Raw genomic sequence first — 26,428 nt, 5'->3', positions numbered from 1 at the left:
TTTCATTTTCCACAAAATAAAGTCCTGATTTCTGAGGGTGACACAGGAACTTTTTCTAATCCCAGCCAAATTTGGTGCGGTATCCTCTGTTCCTTTTAGGCATATCCTTAGGCTCCATTTACACCTGAGTATCCGTTCTTCTGCCCAAATATCAGGCTATTTCCAGAGACTCAACCTCTGCCAAACTGTTACTTTTGTCCTAAAACTCCATCCTACCGTTGTCTGCTTGGCAAATAGTCATTCTAATTTCCCGTGCCCACACACACACACACACACTCCATGGTTCTTTACCTGGGTTTCCCTAAATTTTTACAGACATCACTATTATTACAGTGGACTTGTCATTATATTGGGTTCATTTACATTCTTGCCACTATCATCATCCTGGGAATGAATCTTCAGCCCAGATCTCTGGCTTGACACCTTAGAAAAAACTTAGCATATATTCCTTGGATAGAATTGGACTCTGTGTTTTTCAAGAACCTTCTGCTTTCAGTAATAGGAACTAATTATTTTTAACATATTAAAACAAAGAAAGTTGAGAATTTGGTGGAAGTTTCTTAAATCAGGGATGCATGCATTGGGAGACCACCCAGACAGAGTTTGGGCCGGAAACTCTGTGGTCACACCACATCTCAGTTGTCTCTGTATCTGTGCTTTGATTTCTCTCTTCTGCTTTTCTCCATGTGGTCGGAAACATGGGTGTCAGCAGCACTGAGCTGAGCTGCAGTGTGGAAATCTCAGGCTGAGACTTTGATAAATTGGGCTTGAGTCACGTTACAATGCCATTGGACCCCTCCACCCTGGCAAAGAGCAGGATTCTGGAGTGAAAGGCCCAGTCACCTAAAACATGTGGTTGGATTTGCAGGATGAACAATTGTTCTCAAAGATGTGGAGAGCTGTTCCCCAGCACGGAGGGGCTCTGTAGATTTCATGTCTGCACTGGAAGAAAGTTATGGATAAGGTAGGGAAGCAAGTGGGCAGGAGGGCATTCTAGATTCACCTGAGGCTACATCCAGACCAATGGCTCCTAATCTTTCCAAGCGTGAGAACCATCTATGACACCCACAGCCTGGGCAGACCTCCCCACAGTGCCCACACTTTACTAAAAGTGCTGGAACAACAATTTGGTGAGGGTGACAGTAGCTCTCACAAGGGCTATTACTACACATAGTTTGTGTTGTTAGCTCACTCAGTCCCTGCTTAGCAGAGAGGTGCTAGTCTTACCCACATGCACAGAGGAGGAAATGAAAGATCACAGACAGCTAGTGTCTGGTGAAGCCAGGGTTCCAAATCAGGTCATGGAGACTCTAACAAATTCTTTGCCCTTACCCTAGGCTGCTGTCAAAAGGTGCCACAAAGGAAATGGGAATTTGGTAATCTGTTTGCATTGGATTAACCACAATGCGACCTGTTGTCATTTGAGCATGAGTTTACATCTGTTTACAAGATTATCAATAAGATCTTCTTGTACCCTGTCATACCTCCCTTCAAGCCCCACATTCTCTCCACTCCTCCCACCTGACAGCCCTTCCCCTGGGGCCTTGGGTCCAGTGGTTAGAAAACTCTGAGACCACACAGGCTGCCAGCTTCACATGGGAAAGTCTTGGGAACTGCACTCTGGACAGGGAGGAGGTGAAGGGACCAGTAGTTTGTCACCAGCCCTTCCAGGTTTGTCTTCAGAACCGAACACAGTTTTCAAATAGGAGAACTGAGCTCTGAGAGTGACAGTGTCATCTGAGTGTGCCAGCAGGAAGGGACAGAAAATAGGGCTTCAGCCCCAGGGTTGGGGGAAGAAGTGGGGGGGGGGTAGGCTGGGTTTAGTAACATGATGCCCTCTTCAGTGAGCATCAAATGACCTAAAAGCAGAAAAGCATCAGTCACCTTTTCTTAATTTCTCTTTAAAACAATCATCTGGGGGTACCTGGGTGGCCCCGTTGGTTAAGCATCCAACCTTGGCTTAGGTCATGATCTCACGGTTTGTGAGTTCAAGCCCTGTGTTGGGATATGTGTCTCCTCTCTCTCTGCCCCTCCCCCACTCATGCTCTTTCTCTCTCTCTATCTCAAAAATAAATAAACATTTAAAAAAATTAAAAAAAATAAATAAGCATCTGAATGAATTCAAAGATTTATTTTGTCTGAGGTTTAAACTTGTTCTAACCACCTTCTGTAACAGATTATTTATGGTTCAAGTCAGGCCTATTTAGGCTGATGGCCTTCTTGGTGTGATTGGGGGACCCAATTTCACTGTTTTCACGAGCATTGGTGACTCTATATCATAGCTATGTGGTGATCATATACTGGAAAAACAGATTGGGATGTAAAGAGCTTTTCCTCTCCCTTGAATATTTCCATATCTTTTCTCTTGATTGATGATCATACTACACTCCCACATGGCACCGTGTCATTTCTAAAGCCTTCACTGCACCTTGCTATGTGAGACCTTATCACAACACCATCAGGAATGGCTGTTATTTCAAACAGAATTAACAAGGAGCTAACTGACCTAAACGACTTCCCTAAAGTCCCAAACTCATTTCTCTCAGTTGCACTAGATCTCCTGCTCCAGGTGCAGCCTTCTTTCTGCTCTGATATAAGATGAAAAGTGATACCATAACTCCAGACCAAGTCTGATGACCCCTGAGTGCAGGATTCTGGAAGAATCCAGGAGGAGAAGTGCTGGTAAGACTCTGGCTTTCAGCCTGGCCTGGAGTGGCTCCAGGGGAAGAGGGGAAGGATAGGGAGAGAAGCAGAAAGGGAACAGGGATACCTGGAGGTGTGGTAGGGTGGTATTGGAGATGGAGAGGTATTGGGTGTGGAGATGGACCACACAAACATGGTCACTATCTTTAATAGGTCTGAAGTTTTTCCCAGCTCTAACTTCTAGAGCATGGCACGCATGACTTCAGGAGACCATTAAACAATATAATATATATATTATATACATATATAATAATATATATATTATAAAAGGACCAGTCAGAAAACCTCCCAGCTGCCTCCCAGATGGCGTCCAACTTGAGCTCTTACAGGCAGAAAGAAGTTCTTCCGAGGGTTCCTCTGTGCTGATTATAAACTGCAATTTTCCAGGAGCTCACAGACCTGGATGTATTTGCAAGTGGACACAAAACACGGATTTTTCATTCTTGCATTTTTCTTAGCTATTTTATTCAAGGCAGTTAGACCCCGACCATAATATATGCATCCCTCAAGGCATGTCCTGAATCCTTCCAGCAAATGGTGGGATGATTGTTAAAAGCAAGCAACTGGTCTGTGCTTAAACTGTCCCATGAACATATAAACTTTGATGCACCAAATGTGAGAGGAAGAGTATATATTAGAGATGAGGAGGTCAACACCATCGGCTTGAATCCATCAACTGAATTAATCTGACAAATATTTGGTGATAGTCCTTTAAGATACCTAGTCAGATTATGAGCCACTCACAGGGTGCTAGAATATGTGACCCAGCAGAGTGTGGTAGCTGGGTACTGACAGTTACTGTAACAATAACATCCCAACCTTCAGGGCTTCGCACATTGAAAACTCATTTCTTCCTCACATGAATCCAAATGGGGGTTTCCACAGTGGATTATCATCAATGAAATTCAGTTGATGCCTCTAGAAGCCCAACCTTGTCAGACTTTGTGACTGCAGCTAAACAGAGTATGCATTTTGGCAGATTCTGTCTAGAATATGGCTAATGCCTTTTGCTCGATCTCTTTGGCCCAAAGTGTCAAAACTCATTTGTGTGCAAGCTCACCTGGACCAGCAAACATGTTTCCTGTCCTGCCACAGGGACCCTGGATGCTCACACTCAGTGCCACCAAGGCAGGGCCAGTAATGGGACAGGTCTTCCTCCCTCAGGGGTGACTGCACTGATGACCTCAAGCTGATGGGCTCCCACGAAGAGCAGGTGGAAACCACTTAGGAGAAGAGTCCTGAGGGACCAGCCTCTAATCAGTCTTAGGAGGACTTGTGGACTGAGGCTTGAAGATCTGGTCCTGATACAGGAAAGGAAAAGTTACTCCCCCTACAGCTCCCACAAGCCAAGTGGGAAGCCTGGACTTAGTTCGACTGGGGATAGAAGTCAATATGTGCTTCATCCTGGTATTTTGTTGAGGTTGAGCCCTGTGTACAAATGGACCAGAAAATCTGCCAAGTTTTCCTGGGACCTGGGTAGCAGGTGTGTTAAAGGCAGCACCACAGGTCACCTACCCCGGGGCCTGTAAACCCCAAGGACCATGCTGGAATCCAGGATTCTGACCCTGGGAAGTGTGTTGAGTGGCACCTCTGGCAGTAGAGGCACTTCTGCCCAGAGTCACTTCTTGGGCTCTGACTTCCTGCCCATATGGCTCCCTGCTGTGCTGTACCTGACACACTGCTGCTGGCCTACTATTGGGCACTTGTGGAGAGCGAGTGGCTTTAGGGAGGACTGCCAGTTATCATTGTGTCCAGGTGTCCCCATCCTGCACTGGCCCCCTCAGATTCTGGGAAGGTAAATAGATTTCTCATAAAAAATGGAAATGGAACATTCCAGAACAGCAAGTCAGGTCCTAAAGACAGATGCTCTTCACACAAGAAGGTAGTGTCTCATCTCTAGGAACCCCTTGTATCTCCCTTGATGACTCACACGGGAGCCTTTTGCTACCTGGAGAAGGCTCCCAGGAAGGTCTTGAGGATTCCTGGGTCTGGGTCACTGAAGGCTCATCCCAACTCTAAGGTGATGTGTCTACTGGGTGACAGCAGCCCTGCAGGCCAGGGACAACTCTCCCACTGTGGTAGGAGCCCATCAGTGGATGGGCTAAATTCAAAGCCACTTCCCTTTCTGTGGACAGTACTCTTAAGTACCAGGCATGCCTTTATTATCTGTTCTTGGACCTAACAACCTAGTTCGTGGTTAAGAATGGCACGTATATTAAAAACACCCATCTCTGGAATTGTGAGTTCTGGAAAGCCGTTGCTTGATGAAACTCTTCTTGTACCCGATGTGGACGCCCATGGGAAGGCACAAACTGAGATGAGCCTGATTGTAACAATGTGGCTGTTCTAGCCTGTAAGTACCCTAAGGACAGTATTGGTACCTCAATCCATGTTGGACCGCGTGCAGTAATCCTGCCACTAACTGGATGCGCCCAAAGGACGATCCTCCATCTGTACGCCAAGCAGAGGGAAATGGCCTACCTATCAGGACGGCAGTACCTGTTTGCAGCTGATCTGACTTCCTAAGAGTAAACAAGAATCCTTAGAGCTCCAAGGGCCATGACCTTTCCAGGCAAATAGATTGCATGTGCCCTCTGCTGCCATCTTGTGGCAACTTGTGGCTTCTTGTGGCCTGTGACACAATAACTGAAATTGCTATTCTGAGGGGGTGGAAGATTCTGGCCACACTATAGTAGCACTTGAGACCAGGTTCTGTCATATTTTGGATATCTGGGATATTTACAGTCATATACTGCCAGAGGGGCCTTGACAGTGGGCTAACGGACATGACATTCAGTGGACATTATATATTCCTTTTCATTCTCAGCTGGTGGCATTATCAAGAAGTAGAATGGATTTTATTTATTTATTTATTAGCAACTTTTAATTAATTTATTTTATATGTAATTTATTGTCAAATTGGTTTCCATATAACACCCAGTACTCATCCCAACAGGTGCCCTCTTCAATGCCTATCACCCTCATTCCCCTCTCCCCCACCCCCCATCAACCCTAGGTTTGTTCAGTGTTTAAGAGTCTCTTATGGTTTGCCTCCTTCCCTCTCTGTAACTTTTTTTCCCCCTTCCCTTCCCCCCTTGTCTTCTGTTATGTTTCTCAGGATCCACATATGAGTGAAAACATATGGTATCTTTCTCTGCCTGACTTATTTCACTTAGCATAACACTCTCCAGTTCCATCCAAATTGCTACAAATAGCCAGATTTCATTCTTTCTCATTGCCAAGTAGTATTCCATTGTATATATAAACCACATCTTCTTTATACACGAAGTAGAATGGACTTTAAAAGACTTGATTGGAAAATATTGTTGGGTAGATCATGTTATCAGCATTGTAGACTCCCCTTAGAGAAGACAGTGTGAACATAATGCAGCTGGTCCTTGGAGGGAGTGTGACAATGGCTGCCCCCTTCCACGACTGCACCTCTGTGATTAGAAGCAGCGGTCAGTGCTCAGAACACAGCTCTCTGATGTCTGAGGGACAGGGTCCTTATGGCCCCTCCTGGCACTCAAAGTCTGTGTACCAGACACTCCAGGAACACATACACAGGTACCTGTCATCAGACTTGGATGAGGGGGGTTGGAATTGCAGAGCTAAGAAATGAAATTTACTGAAGTTAACCACAATTTACCATCCAAGACTCCCTTGGAATTTGCCATGCCTTCAATAGATTTGGAGTTCCAAAATAGTTCATCAGAAAGATTCTGCCAGTGTAATTCCTGTTTAAGTAGGGAGGTGGGTCCTGATGCTTCTTAATCTGCCATCTTCCTTTTCCTTTCCTTTTTGAACTGAGTGAAGACTCCTGTTCCTGACGTCTCACAATAGGTTGACCAGCCTTTGCTTGAACCACAGGGACAAGATCACTAGCTCTGAAAGAAACTTGATCTATTTACTGGAAGGCTGCCATGGGCAGGTCACATTGGCTCCCTTTTACTGAGCCCTACTCAGTGCTGGGCTGGATGCTGATCATACAGCCAATAAAGTGGGTGCAATCCCCTCCCCATTTTACAGAGGGGGAATGTAGCTAAGGAAGCTTGTACTCCTTCTCAAGGGAGAGCCACATGGGAACCCAGGCTTCTGAGTCTGATACCAGCCCGTTCTGCCTCTAAAGGACCATGGGAATCAAAGCAACCTAAAGACATGGTCTTTGTGCACCGCGTTTGAAATCTTGTTGAGGGGGAGAGAAATGACATAAATGCTCATCCAGAAGAGGACAGAGAAGGAATGGGAGTGTCTGATCAGACGCAGGGGGTGGTAGCAGTAGCTCAGGAAAGGCACACGGGGGTACAGGAGCCCCTACCCAGGAAGGAATGGAGATGGGCATTTCGGACGGACAGTGGGGTTTGGGGCTGTGGTTAGCCCTGTAACCCTTCCCCCACTCCATGACCACTCTGGACCGGCTCCACCTCTCCCATTTCCCCAGCAGGTGCATAGCTGCTGATGCTCTGCCAACAATCTGCAGCTTGCAGTGCCACTGAGCTGTACATCTTGGGCAATAGCTATTTTCTAAATGGATCAAGACTGTTTCCTTTAGGATGACTTGAAATATTGCTTGGCCAGCGTTACTGTGCTTAAGACTCATCTGGAAAAGCTTACTAGAATTCACATTCTGGGGCGTTACCCTCAAAGACTGGGATTCAGTGTATCTGGGGTGGAGTCTGAGAATTAGCATTCCCACAGCTCCTCAGGCCATCCAGATGCTTCTGGTGTTCAGGCCATACTTTGGGTAGCACTGATTTATATTGCATTTTGTCATTAGAAAATACCAGACAGCTACAATGTGGTTCTAGTTTGAAATATTAGGAATGCTTAGGAAATGGTTTGTGCCCAAACCCACCCTAGCCTGTGATGTGCATGGACTGAGAGCCAGGGGTTTACATTCTGGGGAACCTGGCTCCTCTTCTGGTCCAGACACATGAGCTGTGTGATGTTAGACAACTCACGTCTCTAAGCTTCAGATCACTTCATTTATAATTGGGATTAAAAGTTCTGACCTCATAGGGATATAATGAGGATAGTATGAGGGGACAAGTGAAAGGCACAGAGCCTTTATAAGAAACAGATTTGAGGGGCGCCTGGGTGGCTTAGTCAGTTGAGTGTCCAACTCGATTTTGGCTCAGGCCATGATCCAGGATCATGGGATCGAGCCCCATGTCAGGCTCCGTGGTGAGCATGGAGCCTACTAAGGTTCTCTCTCTCTCCCTCTGCCCTTCTCCCTGATTCATGCTCTCTCTAAAATAAAAAAGGAAAGATTTGATAAGTGTGTAATAGTAGGTGTTTGATTTATACTATTTTATTTATTTATTTATTTTTTTAAATATGAAATTTATTGTCAAATTGGTTTCCATACAACACCCAGTGCTCATCCCGACAGGTGCCCTCCTCAGTACCCCTCACCTACCCTCCCCTCCCTCCCCCCCCATCAGCCCTCAGTTTGTTCTCAGTTTTTAAGAGTCTCTTATGTTTTGGCTCCCTCCCTCTCTAACCTCTTTTTTATTTTTTTTTCCTTCCCCTCCCCTATGGTCTTCTGTTAAGTTCCTCAGGATCCACATAAGAGTGAAAACATATGGTGTCTGTCTTTCTCTGTATGACTTATTTCACTTAGCATAACACTCTCCACTTCCATCCATGTTGCTACAAAAGGCCATAGTTCATTCTATCTCATTGCCACATAGTATTCCTTTGTGTATATAAACCACAATTTCTTTATCCATTCATCAGCTGATGTACATTTAGGCTCTTTCCATAATTTGGCTATTGTTGAAAGTGCTGCTATGAACATTGGGGTACAAGTGCCCCTATGCATCAGCACTCCTGTATCCTTTGGGTAAATTCCTAGCAGTGCTATTGCTTGGTCATAGATCTATCTTCAATTTTTTTGAGGAACCTCCATACTGTTTTCCAGAGCGGCTGCACCAGTTTGCATTCCCAACAGCGCAAAAGGGTTCCCCTTTCTCCACATCCTCTCCAGCATCTATAGTCTCCTGATTTGTTCATTTTAGCCACTCTGACCGGCTAGAGGTGGTATCCCAGTGCAGTTTTGATTTGTATTTCCCTGATGAGGAGTGACGTTGAGCATCTTTTCACGTGCCTGTTGGCCATCTGGATGTCTTCGTTAGAGAAGTGTCTATTCATGTTTCCTGCCCATTTCTTCACGGGTTGTTTTTCGGGTGTGGAGCTTGGTGAGTTCTTTATAGATTTTGGATACTAGCCCTTGATATGTCATTTGCAAATATCTTTTCCCAATCCATTGGTTGCCTTTTAGTTTTGTTGATTGTTTCCTTTGCAGTGCAGAAGATTTTTATCTTCATGAGGTCCCAATAGTTCACTTTTGCTTTTAATTCCCTTGCCTTTGGGATGTGTCAACTCAGAAATTGCTGCGGCTGAGGTCAGAGAGGTTTTTTCCCGCTTTCTCCTCTAGGGTTTGGATGGTTTCCTGCCTCACATTCAGGTCCTTTATCCATTTTCAGTTTATTTTTGTGAATGGTGTAAGAAAGTGGTCTAGTTTCATCCTTCTGCATGTTGCTGTCCAGTTCTCCCAGTACCTTCTACATGTTGCTGACCAATTGTTAAACAGACTGTCTTTTTCCATTGGATATTCTTTCCTGATTTGTCAAAGATTAGTTGGCCATGCTTTTGTGGGTCCAATTCTGGAGTCTCTATTCTATTCCATTGGTCTATGTGTCTGTTTTTGTGCCAATACCATTCTGTCTTGATGATGACAGCTTTGTAGTAGAGGCTAATGTCTGGGATTGTGATGCCTCCCACTATGGTCTTCTTCAAAATTACTTTGGCTATTTGAGGTCTTTTGTGGTTCCATACAGATTTTAGGATTGCTTGTTCTAGCTTCGAGAAAATGCTGGTGCAATTGTGATTGGGATTGCACTGAATGTGTAGATAGCTTTGGGTAGTATTGACATTTTAACAGTATTTATTCTTCCAATCCATGAGCACGGGATGTTTTTCCATTTCTTTATATCTTCTTCAATTTCCTTCATAAGTTTTCTATAGTTTTCAGAATACAGATCTTTTACATCTTAGGTTAGGTTTATTCCTAGGTATTTTATGCTTCTTGGTGCAGTTGTGAATGGGATCAGTTTCTTTGTCTTTCTGTTGCTTCATTATTAGTGTATAAGAATGCAACTGATTTCTGTACATTGATTTTGTATCCTGCGACATTGCTGAATTCATGTATCAGTTCTAGCAGACTTTTGGTGGAGTCCATCAGGTTTTCCATGTATAATATCATGTCATCTGCAAAAAGTGAAAGCTTTACTTCATCTTTGCCAGTTCTGATGCCTTTGATTTCCTTTTGTTGTCTGATTGCTGATGCTAGCACTTCCACCACTATGTTAAACAACAGCGGTGAGAGTGGGCATCCCTGTCGTGTTCCTGATCTCAGGGAGAGAGCTCTCAGTTTTCCCCATTGAGGATGATATTAGCTGTGGGTTTTTCATAAATAGCTTTTATGATGTTTAAGTATGTTCCTTCTATCCCGACTTTCTCAAGGGTTTTTATTAAGAAAGGATGCTGAATTTTGTCAAATGCTTTTTCTGCATCGATTGACAGGATCATATGGTTCTTATCTTTTCTTTTATTAATGTGATGTATCACATTGATTGATTTGCAAATGTTGAACCAGCCCTGAAGCTCAGGAATGAATCCCACTTGATCATGTGAATAATTCTTTTTATATGCTGTTGAATTCGATTTGCTAGTATCTTATTGAGAATTTTTGCATCCACATTCATCAGGGATATTGGCCTGTAGTTCTCTTTTTTTGCTAGGTCTCTGTCTGGTTTAGGAATCAAAGTAATGCTAGCTTCACAGAATGAGTCTGGAAGTTTTCCTTCTCTTTCTATTTTTGGGAACAGCTTGAGGAGGATAGGTATTATCTCTGCTTTAAATTTCTGGTAGAATTCCCCTGGGAAGCCATCTGGTCCTGGACTCTTATTTGTTGGGAGATTTTTGATAACTGATTCAATTTCTTCACTGGTTATACATCTGTTCAAGTTTTCTATTTCTTCCTGTTTGAGTTTTGGAAGCGTGTGGGTGCTTAGGAATTTGTCCATTTCTTCCAGGTTGTCCAGTTTGTTGGCATATAATTTTTCATAGTATTCCCTGAAAATTGCTTGTATCTCTGAGGGATTGGTTGTAATAATTCCATTTTCATTCATGAATTTATCTATTTGAGTCATCTCCCTTTTCTTTTTGAGAAACCTGGCTAGAGGTTTATCAATTTTGTTTATTTTTTCAAAAAACCAACTCTTGGTTTCATTGATCTGCTCTATAGTTTTTTTTTTTTAGATTCTATATTGTTTATTTCTGCTATGCTCTTTATTATTTCTCTTCTTCTGCTGGATTTAGGCTGTCTTTGCTGTTCTGCCTCTATTTCCTTTAGGTGTGCTGTTAGATTTTGTATTTGGGATTTTTCTTTTTTCTTGAAATAGGCCTGGATTGCAATGTATTTTCTCCTCAGGACTGCCTTCGCTGCATCCCAAAGAGTTTGGATTGTTGTATTTTCATTTTCATTTTCATTTGTTTCCATATATTTTTTAATTTCTTCTCTAATTGCCTGGTTGACCCATTCATTCTTTAGTAGGGGGTTCTTTAACCTCCAGGCTTTTAGAGGTTTTCCAGACTTTTTCCTGTAGTTGATTTCAAGCTTCATAGCATTGTGGTCTGAAGTGTGCATGGTATGATCTCAATTCTTGTATACTTATGAAGGGCTGTTTTGTGACCCAGTATGTGATCTATCTTGGAGAATGTTCCATGTGCACTTGAGAAGAAAGTATATTCTGTTGCTTTGGGATGCAGAGTTCTAAATGTATCTGTCAAGTCCATCTGATCCAATGTATCATTCAGGGCCCTTGTTTCTTTATTGATTCTGTGTCTAGATGATCTATCCATTGATGTAAGTGGAGTATTAAAGTCCCCTGCAATTACCACATTCTTATCAATAAGGTTGTTTATGTTTGTGATTAATTGTTTTATATATTTGGGGGCTCCTGTATTTGGTGCATAGACATTTATAATTGTTAGCTCTTCCTGATGAGCTAATTCCTAATTATTATATAATGCCCTTCTTCATCTCTTGTTACAGCCTTTAATTTAAAGTGTAGTTTTTTTTTGATATAAGTGTGGTTACTCCACCTTTATTTTGACTTCCAGTAGCATGATAGATAGTTCTCCATCCCCTCACTTTCAATCTGAAGGTGTCCTCAGGTCTAAAATGAGTCTCTTGTAGACAGCAAATAGATGGGTCGTGTTTTTTTTTTATCCATTTTGATACCCTATGTCTTTTGATTGGAGCATTTAGTCCATTTACATTCAGTGTTATTACAGAAAGATATGAGTTTAGAGTCATTGTGATGTCCGTAGTTTCTTTTTTTTTTTTTTAAATTTTTTTTTTCAACGTTTATTTATTTTTGGGACAGAGAGAGACAGAGCATGAACGGGCGAGGGGCAGAGAGAGAGGGAGACACAGAATCGGAAACAGGCTCCAGGCTCTGAGCCATCAGCCCAGAGCCTGACGCGGGGCTCGAACTCACGGACCGCGAGGTCGTGACCTGGCTGAAGTCGGACGCTCAACCGACTGCACCACCCAGGCGCCCCGTGATGTCCGTAGTTTCATGCTTGTACTGATGTCTCTGGTACTTTGTGGTCCTTGCAACATTTCACTCACAAAATCCCCCTTAGGATCTCTTGTAGGGCTGGTTTAGTGGTGATGAATTCCTTCAGTTTTTGTTTGGGAAGACCTTTATCTCTCCTATTCTGAATGACAGACTTGCTGGATAAAGGATTCTCAGCTGCATATTTTTTCTGTTCATCACATTGAAGATTTCCTGCCATTCCTTTCTGGCCTGCCAAGTTTCAGTATATAGGTCTGCCACTAGACTTATCGATCTCCCTTTATATGTGAGAGCATGTTTATCCCTAGCTGCTTTCAGAATTTTCTCTTTATCCTTGTATTTTGCCAGTTTCACCATGATATGTCATGCAGAAGATTGATTCAAGTTACGTCTGAAGGGAGTTCTCTGTGCCTCTTGGATTTCAATGCCTATTTCCTTCCCCAGATCCGGGAAGTTCTCAGCTATGATTTCTTCAAGTACACCTTCAGCCCCTTTCTCTCTTCCTCTTCCTATTTTACGGATATTGTTCCGTTTCATTGCATCACTTAGTTCTCTAATTCTCTCCTCATACTCCTGGATTTTTTTATCTCTCTTTTTCTCAGCTTCCTCTTTTTCCATAATTTTATCTTCTAATGCACCTATTCTCTCCTCTGCCTCTTCAATCCGAGCTGTGGTCGCCTCCATTTTATTTTGCACCTCATTTATAGCATTTTTAGCTCCTCATGACTATTTCTTAGTCCCTTGATCTCTGTAGCAATAGATTCTGTGCTGTCCTCTATACTTTTTTCAAGCCCAGCGATTAGTTTTATGACTATTATTCTAAATTCTTGTTCTGTTATATTGCTTAAATCGTTTTTGATCAATTTGTTAGCTGTCGCTACTTCCTGGAGTTTCTTTTGAGGAGAGTTCTGTTTCATCATTTTGGGTAGTCTCTGGGGTGGAACTGCAGGGCACTTCCCCTGTGCTGTCTGGAGTAACTTGTGTTGGTGGGCGGGGCCGTAGTCAGACCTGATGTCTGTCCCCAGCCCACCGCTAGGGCCACAGTCAGACTGGTATGTACCTTATCTTCCCCTCTCCCAGGGGCGGGACTCGCTGTGGAGTGGTGTGGCCCCTGTCTGGGCTGCTTGCACACTGCCAGGCTTGTGGTGCTGCTTCGATGGGATCTGGCCAATGGCGTATTAGCCAGGGTGGATCTGCAAGGTTCACAGGGGCGGGAGGGGCAGGCTCAGCTCACTTTGCCATCTGCGGTCCCCTATGGGAGGGGCCCTGCAGCACCGGGAGGGAGGCTGACTCATCAGAAGGTTGGATCCACAGAAGCACAGTGTTGGGTGTTTGCGCGGTGCAAGCAAGTTCAGTGATGGGAACTGGTTCCCTTTGGGATTTCGGCTGGGGGATGGGAGAGGGAGATGGCGCTGGCCAGCTCTCCGAGCAGAGCTGTTGACTTTTAACATTCCAGATGTTAAGTCCCGCTGGCTGTCATAACTCATGGAGTCCGGCCCCTCCGCTTTTGCAAGCCAGGCTCAGGGATTCCACCTTGCCGGCGGGCTGCCCCTCCACGGCCCCGGCTCCCTTCCGCCAGTCCGTGTAGCACACACCGCCTCTCCACCCTTCCTACCCTCTTCCGTGGGCCTCTTGTCTACGCTTGGCTCCAGAGAGTGCGTTCTGCTAGTCTTCTGGCGGTTTTCTGGGTTATTTAGGCAGGTGTGGGTGGAATCTAAGTGATCCGCAGGACTCAGTGAGCCCAGTGTCCTCCTACGCTGCCATCTTCTTTCTCCAATTCATACAATTTTAGAAACTCAATGGCAGCAAACCTCCCTTGATCCCCACCACCACCCAGGCTTCTGTGTCTCTCACACACCTCCAGTGTTTTGTCTTGGTTCCAACACTGACACTGAGCTTCTGGGAGGTTGGGCCAATCTGTTAGCTCACCTCTCTTCCATCAGCGTCTTGAACTTGCTTGGGACATAGCAGATGATAAGTAGTTACCTATTAATTGGATGAAATGCACATGGAACTCTATTTGTAGTTCTGAAGCCAGGCTGCACGAGAACTGTGTGGGGTGTAGCCCAGAAAGTGGTCTGTTAATCCAGGGAAATGTTTCTCAGCCTTGGCCGTCTATTAGAATCATCTGAGGAAATTTAAGCATCCACATGTTCAGGCCACTATATCCGAATCTCTAAGGGTGGATCCTCAGCATCAGCCACGTGAATCCATTGTGTGGCAGGGGCCAGGCATCATGGTGTTAGATGAAGAGACACTTTATGCTCACAAGCAGTGGAGTATTAACATGTTCTTAAATAAAGAGATGAACATAAAATTAAGAGGGAGATGAGTCACTATTTTGTATGTGTCTAACAAAATTTATAATTTTTCTATCTTTTGTGATTTTGGTAATTTAACTTAGTTTCTGTGTGTAGAGGGTGTATAGTGTTGCTCTCCTTTGAGTTTCCTTCCCTAGCTTTTTGGCTATTTGCTATCACTACTGGATGACTGTGCTGGTCTGAACGGTGTTCCCTCCCAAATTCATATCACCTAGAACCTGCGAATGTTTGCCAATAGGTTGTTTGCAGATGTGATGAAATTAAGATGAGATCATTCTTGATTAGGATGGGCCCTGATCCAATGACTCCTTAGAAGCAGAGGGAAATCTGGACACAGGCACCCAAGGAAGACTCCATGGGAAGACAGAGACAGAGACTGGAGTGAGTGTCCAAGGAATGCCGTGGATCGTCTCAATCATCAGAATCTAGGAAAAAGGCATAGAGCAGACTCTTGTGCGATCCCCCTTGGAGGAACCAGCTGTGCTGATTAATGCATTTCAGACTTCCGGCCTCCAGAACTGTGGGAGAAGATACTTCTGCTGCTTTAAGCCACCCACCTTGTGTAACTTGTTACAGCAGCCTTGAGCAAATGACACAGTGACATAACCGATGTCTATAATATAGGTATGTGTTTCAATAAGAAGATTAGAGTCAGATTTCTGAAATCACTTTTATTGTTCCACACACAACTGCTATTTGCTGAATTTTGCCTAGCTACAAGTCTAGGTTCCCAAGCAATGAAATGTGACACAATTCATGCCTTGTTCTGAAAACTAAACTGGAAATGAATGAATGTAATACATATTGGAACTTTCATAGAAGGCTCAGATGATTAAAGCAAAACTTCTGGAGAGAAAACAAAACAAAAACCAAAACAGCTGTGAACGCACACTTTTTACTCTTTGGCGCATCAGTGAGTGTTGCATACAAAAATCACTAAACTCTGTAAACTCTGGAAGGGAAGGTTTCTTTTCCAGTATTCAGAGACGCTGTAGATCAAGAACTCGTGCCGTTGGATCTGTTTAAAAACTTTGTTCATACAGTCTGAGTGGAATGATGTCTATGAAAACCAATATTACCATTTTCCATACTGTAACAAAAATAAATACACCAAAAACACCATGTTATCTCTAAGATGAAGTATTCACATTGTGAGCTACAAAGGCAATGCAAGGGGTCATGAAAAGCACGTGAGCATTTGTTAAATCTACAAAGAGAGTAAAAAAGCTATATTCACATTCTGCTCCCTTTAAAAACCAAACACTGAAACAGCCATTTTATATATTAATAAGCTTAACCTATAAAAATATCATTAATTTAACAAGTATTCCTTCAGTGCCTTGTGTGTGCCGGCCCTGTTGTAGAGGCATCAGCACAGATTTTTATCTGGGCATATCTAACATTGTCATGTAATTTTAAGATGCTATTAATTCCGTTTTAAAAGTCCATCACATAATAATAAAGACCTCCCCAGTCCCATCTTAGGAATATGGTTTTAAAAAAAAGAAAAGGCTTACTTTTTGACGGATACAGTTTCAGCACTATAAAATACTAAAAAGGGAGATACAATTATTGTTTTTAATTACGATCACAGCTCGACAGCTGGATCCCCCACATTTGTTTTTTACCCTAATACAGACACTACCCAAGTAAATTCAGTAGAGACACGCATCACGAAGGAGGTGAGTGGAGTAAAACATGAAGCATAAAGGTATACACTACAGAGTCAAAGTGAAAACTAGTAAACACAGCTATAAAGTAAAGTGCCAAATCCCCAAGACAGAGGATCTGCAAACAAGAAATAAGAAGGCTGGTTAAGGACACTGAGAAGATGAAGCAAGAGGGAGAACAGTTAAAACAAGCATAAGAAAGGTACAAAGAAGACACCTGACCAGAGTGACCCCCTACTTTAAAAAAAGACCAAGTTTAATCTCATCAGAGCTCGTTCTGAAGTCAGCGCCTCTTAGAAAATGACCCCCCCTCCCCCAGCCTCTGTAGAAACTTGTCTACTTACTCCTCATACACATCCTCTGAATCCATTCGACGATAGTACTTGGCCAGCTTTACAGCAAAAATGAGAGCCGGAAGTAGAAATACGGTGGCTTTTCCTATGCCGAACCAAAATAAATTCTAGGGAAAAGAAGAAAATCAGGAGGATCAGATGCCTCAAGACGGGAAAATGGAAAGCAGCGGTTGCTTTTTTCTTGTTTCTGCCATTGTTTAATGAGGTTTAATTTTGTTCATTGAAACCATTTGTAAATGCAACGGGAGTCATCTACTGTGTGAAAGGCTACACGTTGCTGCAATTCATTAAATCTCTCTGAAAACCTTGACTCGATCCTATTCTATTTATTTTACAAATGAGGACCAGTGGGAGCAAGTGGGGAAGCAAGAGTTTGCATCTAGGACCCCACCAGATGGCGTCCCTTTGCTGCCTACCACAGGAGCATGGCGGACCAGCAGACCTGAGCTTAATCCCTTTTCTGAGTTGTTTGACGCGGCTAATTCACCTTTCTGGCTTTGCTCTGCATCAGAACCGCGGGACCGTAGCATCTTTATCCCATAACACTATTGTGTGGAGAAGGCAGGATCGGCGCTCGGCACCTGCTAGGCTCTCAACAAACATTCCACATTTAACTTAACCAAGCTTAAGGGCAGATCATAGGCTGCATTCAACCCTATTTTGTTTAAAAAGCATGTGAAGGTATTTTCAAAAGATAGTTGCCAACATTCCTAAGTCAGGCTTCACACAGAAATCTGGAGTCACGTCTTTCTTGAAAAGTCTTCAAGTTCAGTCTCATAAACTGAGCCCCCATCCCCACAAGGCAACACCAGCGGCCACTGAGTGGTGGTTCTTCCATCAAGAAGGTCCGCGTTTGGTTGGGGCCTGGCCACACCACTAGCTTTTGCAGGGGTGACACCCAACGCTATTTAGCCTTATCCACCAATCAGAAGAGACGCAGCTGGAGACCCCGATGACACCATATGCCAGCCAGTGTCTTACCCTTGGCCTGTAGAGGTTCGGGTCTATGGCCGCTGCCTTAGGGTGATGTTGTAGGTAACATCAGGACAGCCTCCCCAGCCTACCGGGAGGCAAAAGGCAGCTTGGATGTGACAGCGGCCCTCCTACGCCGCCCTCCAACCCTCACAGCTCAGCCACTGACGTTCTGCCTTCCTCCGGACAGAGCTCACTGTCGGATGGCAGTGGCACCTCTTGGCCCAGAATTTCCAGTAAATTTGTTCTCCTTTCCCCACGTGTTCTTTTATTGGTAGATTTCTGTGCATTCAAACCTCGCTTTGAGAGGCTTTAGAGCTTTATGACAACCAATCCTTTTACTGGAAGCTGCCATAATTCTTTCGGGAACAATCAAGGTATAAAAGAAACATGTTGGGCAGCCTGGGGTCCACTTTCCTGGCAAAATCAATGCCCAGAGCTCTTTCTTACTATTTAAACCACCTCGCTACAAAGCTCCAGCCTCTAGGCCTCCCTTCCACTGGTCCTCAATTACTGGGGGAAAAGCATCGATAGTTGGGTGATTTGACTGGCTGGGGGCAGGCGGTGAAGACTGAAGGCAAGGAGATCAATTCAGAATCCACCAGGTTAGGGGCACCTGTGTGGGCTCAGTCGGTTCCACGTCCGACTTCAGCTCAGGTCACAATCTCGTGGTTCATGAGTTCGGGCCCCGCGTCGGGCTCTGTGCTGACAGCTCAGAGCCTGGATCCTGCTTCAGATTCTGTGTCTCCCTCTCTCTCTGCCCCTCCCCACCTCATGCTCTGTCCGTCTGTCAGTCTCTCTCTCTCTCAAAAACAAATAAACATTAAAAAAAAAAAGAATCAACCAGGTTAGCCCAGGACACACCTACAAAGCCATCAGCAGGGGTCCAAGAAGCAGCACAAAAGGGTTAGGGTCTGGGGAGGAGGGAAGCGGCCAGGAAGCCAAACCTTGGGGTCTGCATGGCTAGAAGAGGACAGGAGCATCTCCATTCAGGTGTGAAAGTCCGTCCAGCAGATAGATGCGCATGTGGATGTGGGACAGGGAGATGACAGACGGAGCAGTACAGATGCACTTGGACAGACAGCTGTTTGATCATCCTTCGTTCACTCAACTGCCTGTGCCAGGCAATATGCCAGATGACAGGGACACAGCAACGCATAGGCCCTCTGCTCAGGGGGTTGACGGTGTTGCAGGGGACAGGTCTTTTTGTTGTTGTTTTTTAAGTTTATTTATTTTGAGAGTGGGGGGAGAGGCAGAAAGAGAGGGAGAGAGAGAATCTCAAGCAGGCTCCATGCTGTAAGCACAGAGCCCGACACGGGGCTCGATGCCACAAACTGTGAGATCATGACCTGAGCCAAAATCAACAGTCGGGTGCTTAATCGACTGAGCCACCCAGCCGCCCCTGAAGTATCCTAACACATTCATCTCAATTTTAGATTTCAGGTCTTGGATTCTACGGCTGTTAACAGACCCAAGCACAGAACTATTTTATATCATAGGGTGTAGTACAATCTGCAAACAAAAAATGAAGATTGATGAGTTTACTGTGTTTCCTTATTTTGAAAGATGAAATTTCACCATTCTTACCATGGGGTCGATAATGTAGCTGCACAGAAAGACGTCAACAGCAGAGTCTAAAGCGGTGGCCACGGGTTTGCAGGCTGCAATTTTCTCAGTAATCTAGGGGGTAAGAAACACGAGTGAACTTTGAGGCACACGCACAAAAATCCACAAGAATCAGACATGCCATTTATCTTTGACCTATTTTCACCAAAAGGATCTCTACACCCTCGTTGATATGGAGCAGAATGCTGATTTCTATGGATGAGTTTGACAATGTTTAAAAGCAGGTACTTGAAAGCAAGATGCTGATTCTCTCTGCCTCTCGGTCTCTGGTTTCTACACTTGTTTTATGGAACCATAACACCCACCCTTACCAGGCTCCTGGGAGAATGGAGTACAAGTGTCAGGTCCAGGGTCTCGGGCTGAATTTCTTACCCGATCCCTTTGAGATCTGACAAAGGATGTGGAAGAAAATGGAAAGCTAATAAATCAATAATTATATATTTTAGACCAGGGTTGACAAACTCTTCCCAGAAAGGGCCAAAGAGTAAATATTTTCTACCTCGCAGGACAGACCAAGACATTTCTGTCGCAAGTGCTGGACTCTGAAAAAAAAAATGGTGAAAGCAGCCGCAGATAATGTATAAACCAAAGGGGGTGGCTGTGTGCCAATAAAACCGTGTTTACAAAAACCAGTGCTACCTGCAGACCCCATTTTAGAAGAAAGAAAACTAAAATAAATAAGGAAATAAATAAATAAAATAAAATAAAATAAAATAAGAAGAAAATAGGGGCGCCCGGGTGGGTTAGTCGGTTGAGTGTCCGACTCTTGATTTCAGCTCAGGTCCTGATCTCAGGGTTGTGGGTCAAGCCCCACTTTGGGCTCCGTGCTGAGCATGGAGCCTGGTTGGGATTCACTCTCTCTTTCCTTCTGCCCCTCTCCCCCCACTCACACACACTCTCTAAAATTAAAAAAATACATTTTTCTTTAGAAGACAGAAAACTATGTACTCATTAATGAGTTTAAAATAAACACATTTAATAAATCCCAAACAGATGCTCCAATCCCATTGACTTACGATAGCTATAGTCATGCGTTTTAAAAAACTTTTGGGGTGCCTGGGTGGCTCAGTCAGTTAAGCGTCTGACTCTTGATTTCAGCTCAGGTCGTGATCGCATGGTTTCGTGGGTTCGAGCCCAGCGTTGGGCTCTGGGCTGACAGTACGAAGTCTGCTTGAGATTCTCTCCCCCTCTGTCTCTGCCCCTTCCCCACTCTTGCAGTCTCTGTCTCTCTCAAAACAAATAAATAAACTTAAAATCTTTAAAAAAAAAAAAAAAAGAACCTTTGAGTACATACAATGAGCTCGATGTTAGCTCGTTTCCTTTATTGGTTGGTAAACCTTCCCTTTTTCTTCCACCACCTATACCTTCCAAGGCAATCCATGTTACCAACTTCATTTTCACCAAGCTCAACCAACCTACCTCTTTCTTCATAGGCTTTTTCACTGTCGGGTTTTTACAAAAACTGGGGTTGGAGTCATACTCTGTATGCTTTCTGCATCTTGCTTTTCTCCTTTATTTATAACCCTGTGAAAAATCTCTCCTAGCCCCACAGCATAGCTCTGATCCATTTGGTACCAACAGTCACCCAATATTTCCATGGCATGGCTCTCGTGTGACTTAACCATTCTTGTCCACATTCCCTTTGGTTTCAGGGTATTTGCTTCATATTCTGGGTATGGATGTGACTAAAATGTGGTTCCTTATCTGGTGGAGGATATGCACAGGGTCCGGTGGCCGTGGCGGCAATGACGGTCATGTATCTCTTCCGCCGCTACTCACCCACGTGTGCACACGCCTCATGCCAGCACTGAGAGGACCCTGCGGTCTTCCCATCTGGTTGGTGGGAGGCGTCAGCACAGACATCAGGAAGCTGGGCCTTGAAGGAGAACCAGATACACAAGGCCCAGATGGTGGGGACTAGAGGTAGGGACTGGGGAGGGGGGTATGACACAGAGGAAATCACATGGAGAAGTGTGAACGTTTCAGAGAATCAAGCAGTGGGGTGTGGCTGGAATCCGGGGTGGGGCAGCAAAGAGGGAGGAGATGGTTGGTAGTCTGGGCTCACGCGGCCAAGGGCCAGGAATAGATGTGAGAAGCTCATGACAGCTTGGAGGTAGTCGAAGATTTCCTGAGTCCCCAGACTTCTCAAAGCCCGTCTTGGCTAACAGCAAGTAGCCCAAGTGACTCAGCCCAAGTTGATCAAGTAACTCAGCGGCAAGCATCTCCCCCCGCAAACCCTGCCCCAGTGGAATAATCCTCACAGAGGGGAGCTGGCCCAGAGCCCAAGATGACAAAAGGCATTTTCCAAGACACTATACTTCTCCACAAGCTGGCCGCTGGGAGCAACTTGCTGCCTTGAAACCACCGGAAACTTCACTCTGCTCCTCGACTTTCCTCTTCTAATGTATTCAGGGAGACCCAACTGTTGTGGACCGAATCGTGTTCCCCCAAATTCCTGTGTTAAAGCCCTACCTCCTGGTATCTCAGAATGTGACTGTATCTGGAGGTAGGGTCTTTGAAGAGGCAATTCAGTTAAAATGAGGTCATTAGGGTTGAGTCCTAATCCAATGTGACTGGCATCTTTATAAACGAAGCAGAAATTTGGGCACAGACATGCACAGAGGGCAGACCTCGTGAAGACGCATGGGGAAGATGGTGGTCTACGACCCAAGCAGAGAGGACTCTAAAGAAACCAACACTGCTGACACCTTGATGTCAGACTCCCGGCCTCCAGAATTGTGAGAAAACAAATTTCTGTAGCTCAAGACACCCCTAGTCGACTGATCCACCAACTGCATGGCAGGCTGAGCGCTGCCCAAGCCACCATTGCCAAAGCAGCTCACAGTTCACTGGGGAGACACAGTCAAGTGTGGCCAGAACTCCTACAATGGTGAGCAAGGGAGCTGAGGGACGATGTCAGGGGCACTTTCTCCCGCTCGGCGTCAGGCCCGAGAAGGGGTCCAGCGTGGACAACATGTGCTGTGTCTTACGCCACCTCCCATCATGGTCCCTATTCGAGGCCCTTGACTTATCTCTCCTACCCAATTACTAGGATTTTAATTTTATCTCCTCCTGATTGTATCCGACAACATGGCCATCCTAACACATGGCCGTCTTGTGTTCATAAAAGAGAAAGTACTTACTGAGATTTTGACCCACTGCAGATAGCGTTCAAAGTATCCTACTATTGTGTTCCCATACTTCTGACTTTCCTGGAAAGAAATCAAAGGGTAGGAAAACCGTTAAAAGGATGCTATAGTTATGGGCACACGCCCACTTACTGGCATACATATTTTTTTTTAATATGAAATTTCTTGTCAAATTGGTTTCCATACAACACCCAGTGCTCATCCCAACAGGTGCCCTCCTCAATACCCCTCACCCACCCTCTGCTCCCTCCCTCTCCCCATCAACCCTCTGTTTATTCTCAGTTTTTAAGAGTCTCTTATGGTTTGGCTCCCTCCCTCTCTGGCTTTTTTTTTTTTCCTTCCCCTTCCCCATGGCCATACATATTTTTTAAAAAGAAAACTTACTTCAACAATAACCGAGGAAATACGGGTTGTGAGGAAGTCCTGAGCAGAATCCAAAGAGGAAAGGGTATTGGTCACTTTCATCTGGAAAACAGCAATCGACAAGTGTCACGTGATGAAGGGATTTCACTAGTTTGCCTGTCGGTGCCCGTGTGGTCAGCTCAGCCCCATCCCACGACGACCTGCTAGTCAAGAAGACGACTGAGCCGGCCCAGCCCTCTGAGGGCAGGGGGACAAGAGATGTCATACTGAACACTCACTTTGTGGCAGACACTGGGCTGGGCCCTTGATCCAAATCGCCTCCCTGAGTACAGGAGGTCCCCCTTATCCACGGTTTCCATTACTCAGGGTCCAGAAGCAAAGATCCTCTTTCTGATAGATGGTTAGAAATGCTGATAACAGCCTAACGCTCCCTCACATGCCTACCTCATCCCCCTGGTCAGGCATTTTTACCATGTCACATCCTCACAAGAAGGGTGAGTCAGAGATTTTGAGAGTGGGACCACATTCACATAACTTCTAGTACAGTACATTCTTACAATTGTTCTAATTTATTATTGATTATTGCTGTTAACCCCTTACTGTGCCTAATTTGTAAATTCAGCTTTATCGTAGCTATGCACGCAGGGGTTCAGTACTGCCCGTGGCATCCGCTGAATGTATCCCCCATGGATAGTGCGGGGGGGGGGGGGGGCTCTTGTACTCACAGGCTGTAGGAAGGCATTATCAGGCCCCCTTCACAGAGGAGGTGGCTGACCCTGCTTGACATCACCAGGTTGGGGGCATAAGAGCCCGGATGTGCACCTAGTTTCTTGACACAGGTAAGAACTCCGACATGGCAGCTTGGTGCAAATTAGAAAAGGTGCCCTTTCTGTTCTGCCCGGAGACCTCAGGGTACCCAGCTTGGCCAGTGGGTCAAAGATGCATTTCCACCCCAACTCGCCCCCCCCCCCCACTGACCCCTCGTGAAGGGCAATGCGCAGCTCACGCTGTCACCATGAACGTCCAGATGCGCAGGATGGCAAGGAACCCGCACACAGTTACCGGTCTGTCCCAGGCTCCCTTGGCCCAGGACACACATGTGTGAAATGGCAACTGTGACGAGAGGAACAGTGACGGTCCCCAAGCCGAGCAAACCTCACAGAAGAGCCTTCAGGGGAACTCAGGGTCTCCCGTGCCAACAAAGAAGCAGGCCCAGGGCTGCCCGGGGAGTGTGCTAACTACTAGCAGAGGAGCTCACGGTTCACGGGGACACGTGTCACACGGTCACACGTGGCAAGAAGCCCTGTGACCAAGGTCTGCAAAAAGAGCTCAGAGAAAAGTGCAGGGAGGAACGAGGAACGTGGGATTTTCAGTTGTGGGCTGACATCCCCAACCTCTCACGGGCAGCCCAATCCGCTCAATAAAGAGAGGTTTCCTGAGTTGCCCGTTGGCACTGAGGGTACCAGCCAAACACATCGTAGCCGTGGAGCTCGGTTTCTGTTGTGGGGGTGTCTGCAGTCTGAAGGACCCCCTGTGGTCGACTGTATTAACTGTTCCTGACTGCTGATACCTTTTGAGCTCTCGCTTCTCAGCCCAAGATGATGGGCCTGGCAGCCTCACTTGCTTTGGCTAATGGAGTGTAGATGGAGCGGCCGGTTCTAAGAAGTTGCTTAAAGGGCAGCTAGTGTTTCTACCTCGAGGACATGAGGTGGCCCAGACAGGAGCTGCTCCCTCAGCCTGGGTCTCTGGGTGGGAAGGTAGGCGGACAAGCCTGGAGTCAACCCAACGGTGAGAATGAGTCTGTGGTCAAAGGCACTGGATTTTGTAGGCAGCATTAGCTCAGTGAGAGTGGCCAGTGTACCTTCTGAGCTTACATTCTACACATCAACTCACGGCTTTCACCTGTGTATCTAAGTGTGCCAAGGTGAGAGGTACTTGCAGGAAGCAAATGGTAGGAAAACCCAGTTTGCATTTAAAATGGGTGGATAACCAAGCTTTTTAAAAAAATTTTTTCTAATCTTTATTTATTTTTGAGAGAGAGACAGACAGAATCTGAAGCAATCAAGTTCCAGGCTCTGAGCCGTCAGCACAGAACCCAATGCGGTGCTTGAACCCACGAACTGTGAGATCATGACCTGAGCCAAAGTCAGATGCTTAACCGACTGAGTTACCTGGGTGCCCCCCGCCCACTTTTTTTGGAAATAAAGTCCACTCACAAATGTGGGGCTTGAACTCATGACCCAGAGATCAAGAGTCATGAGTTCTACTGGCTGACCTAGCCAGGTGCCCCAAAGGATTTTTTTTTTTTAACTTAAATACTTGTAAAACCATTATCTCTGAAAGGCTGTGTGTGCTTTTATAATAAGACCCCGTGGCAGAAAAGGAAAGTAAGTCCTTACCCCCAATCCGCTGCTTTTTTGTTGAAGTTCCTTGATGCTTTGGTATACAGAGCTCTGGTGAACAAGCATACATAATATTTTCCAACTTATTACACGAACATTGTGTCTCCCTCTCCCCCTCCCCCCGCAGCCAGCCATCAAATACGACTTTACTGTGCAATATAGATGCAAGTAACCATGTGAGCCACACAAACCTCTGGTGTAAGAAAAGCGGAAGAATAGCAGGATCTGTATTCTAGAACTTTGAAGGGCAGCACATCCCACACGAGGTGTCCAAGAGACCACTCGGAGTAGGGTTGGCTCAAAGTGGCAGGCGGTAATTACAAAAGTCTACCCTGACTTCCCAGAGTAGTTCCGTCTGAATGGTTTAGGTCAGGAATTGGTAAAACAAAGGCCAGATAGTAAATATTTTAGGCTTTATGGGCCACGCCGTGTCCAAAGACTCAATTTTGCTCTTTTAGCAGAAAACGGCTGCAGTCATCTGTAAATAAGAGGGCATGGCTGCGTTCCAATAAAACTTTATTTACAAAAACAAGCAACGGGCTGGATTATAGTTTTGGGGCCATAGTTTGCTAACCCTAGGTTTACATCATCGGTCACCTGTACACAGCAATTTGCCTATTTGTAGACAGATTGCCTTGGCTCTGCAAACGCCCAGGAGGCTTGTGTCTACTTGACGGAAAGCCGTTAAGCTTAAAATGTTAACAAACTTGTGCTAGGCATACACAAACAGAGCAGAGAATTATGATGAGTGCAGCACACATATTAAGAAAATTCAGTTTCCTTCTGAATGCTCCAATGAGTTAGAAAGTCGGGAAGGAAGAGAGAGAGACAGAGAGATTGAAGTGGTAAAAACTAGTTCTAGGAGGTTCCAAAGCTGAAGTCAAGTGGACTCGTGTGCTTCTCCAAACCTGAGCAAGCCGACTCTGTAACAGGTCTCCCACAGCAGCGTCACAATAATCCCTCCTGTTTACAGAGTCTCTCTGGGACATCAGGGCTTTCGCCTCCAGGAAGCAGGTTTACAGGAGGGCAGGAACCGTTCCCCCCATTTTCAGATGAGAAAATGGAAAATTCTAAGACTTTGGGGAGGTAGAAGCAGGGTCTGAAATCAGTTCCACCTGAGTGCAGAGCCTGTGTGCTCTCTCTGCTACAAACTGCCTTTCCGGCATTTGGGAAAGAAGCCAGAAGGCAGCCGGAAGCAAAAGAAAGGGGAAGTCACAAT

The 26,428-nt window shown here is 45.2% G+C and overlaps 1 protein-coding gene across 11 annotated transcripts in view; it reads right to left on the bottom strand.

Moving 5' to 3' along the window:
* Positions 1-15,325: 15,325 nt before the first annotated feature.
* Positions 15,326-26,428, bottom strand: part of PROM1 (prominin 1) — a 112,256-nt gene continuing 101,153 nt past the window's right edge. For 8 of the 11 annotated variants that reach the window (XM_043572914.1, XM_043572905.1, XM_043572907.1 and 5 more), the window contains 6 exons: positions 25,207-25,260; positions 22,829-22,909; positions 22,439-22,507; positions 19,257-19,349; positions 16,689-16,804; positions 15,326-15,764 (listed from right to left, as the gene is read on the bottom strand). In XM_043572914.1, the coding sequence (XP_043428849.1) occupies positions 15,710-15,764; positions 16,689-16,804; positions 19,257-19,349; positions 22,439-22,507; positions 22,829-22,909; positions 25,207-25,260 (468 nt within the window). In that variant the 3' untranslated portion in view covers positions 15,326-15,709. Of the gene's footprint in view, positions 16,463-16,688; positions 16,805-19,256; positions 19,350-22,438; positions 22,508-22,828; positions 22,910-25,206; positions 25,261-26,428 lie in introns of all 11 variants that reach the window. The other 3 variants (XR_006296212.1, XM_043572913.1, XM_043572910.1) reach the window with 3 other exon arrangements.

This window comes from Prionailurus bengalensis, chromosome B1, assembly GCF_016509475.1.
Source record: "Prionailurus bengalensis isolate Pbe53 chromosome B1, Fcat_Pben_1.1_paternal_pri, whole genome shotgun sequence".
Lineage (NCBI taxonomy): Eukaryota > Metazoa > Chordata > Mammalia > Carnivora > Felidae > Prionailurus > Prionailurus bengalensis.
This window is presented reverse-complemented; position numbering and strand designations above follow the sequence as displayed.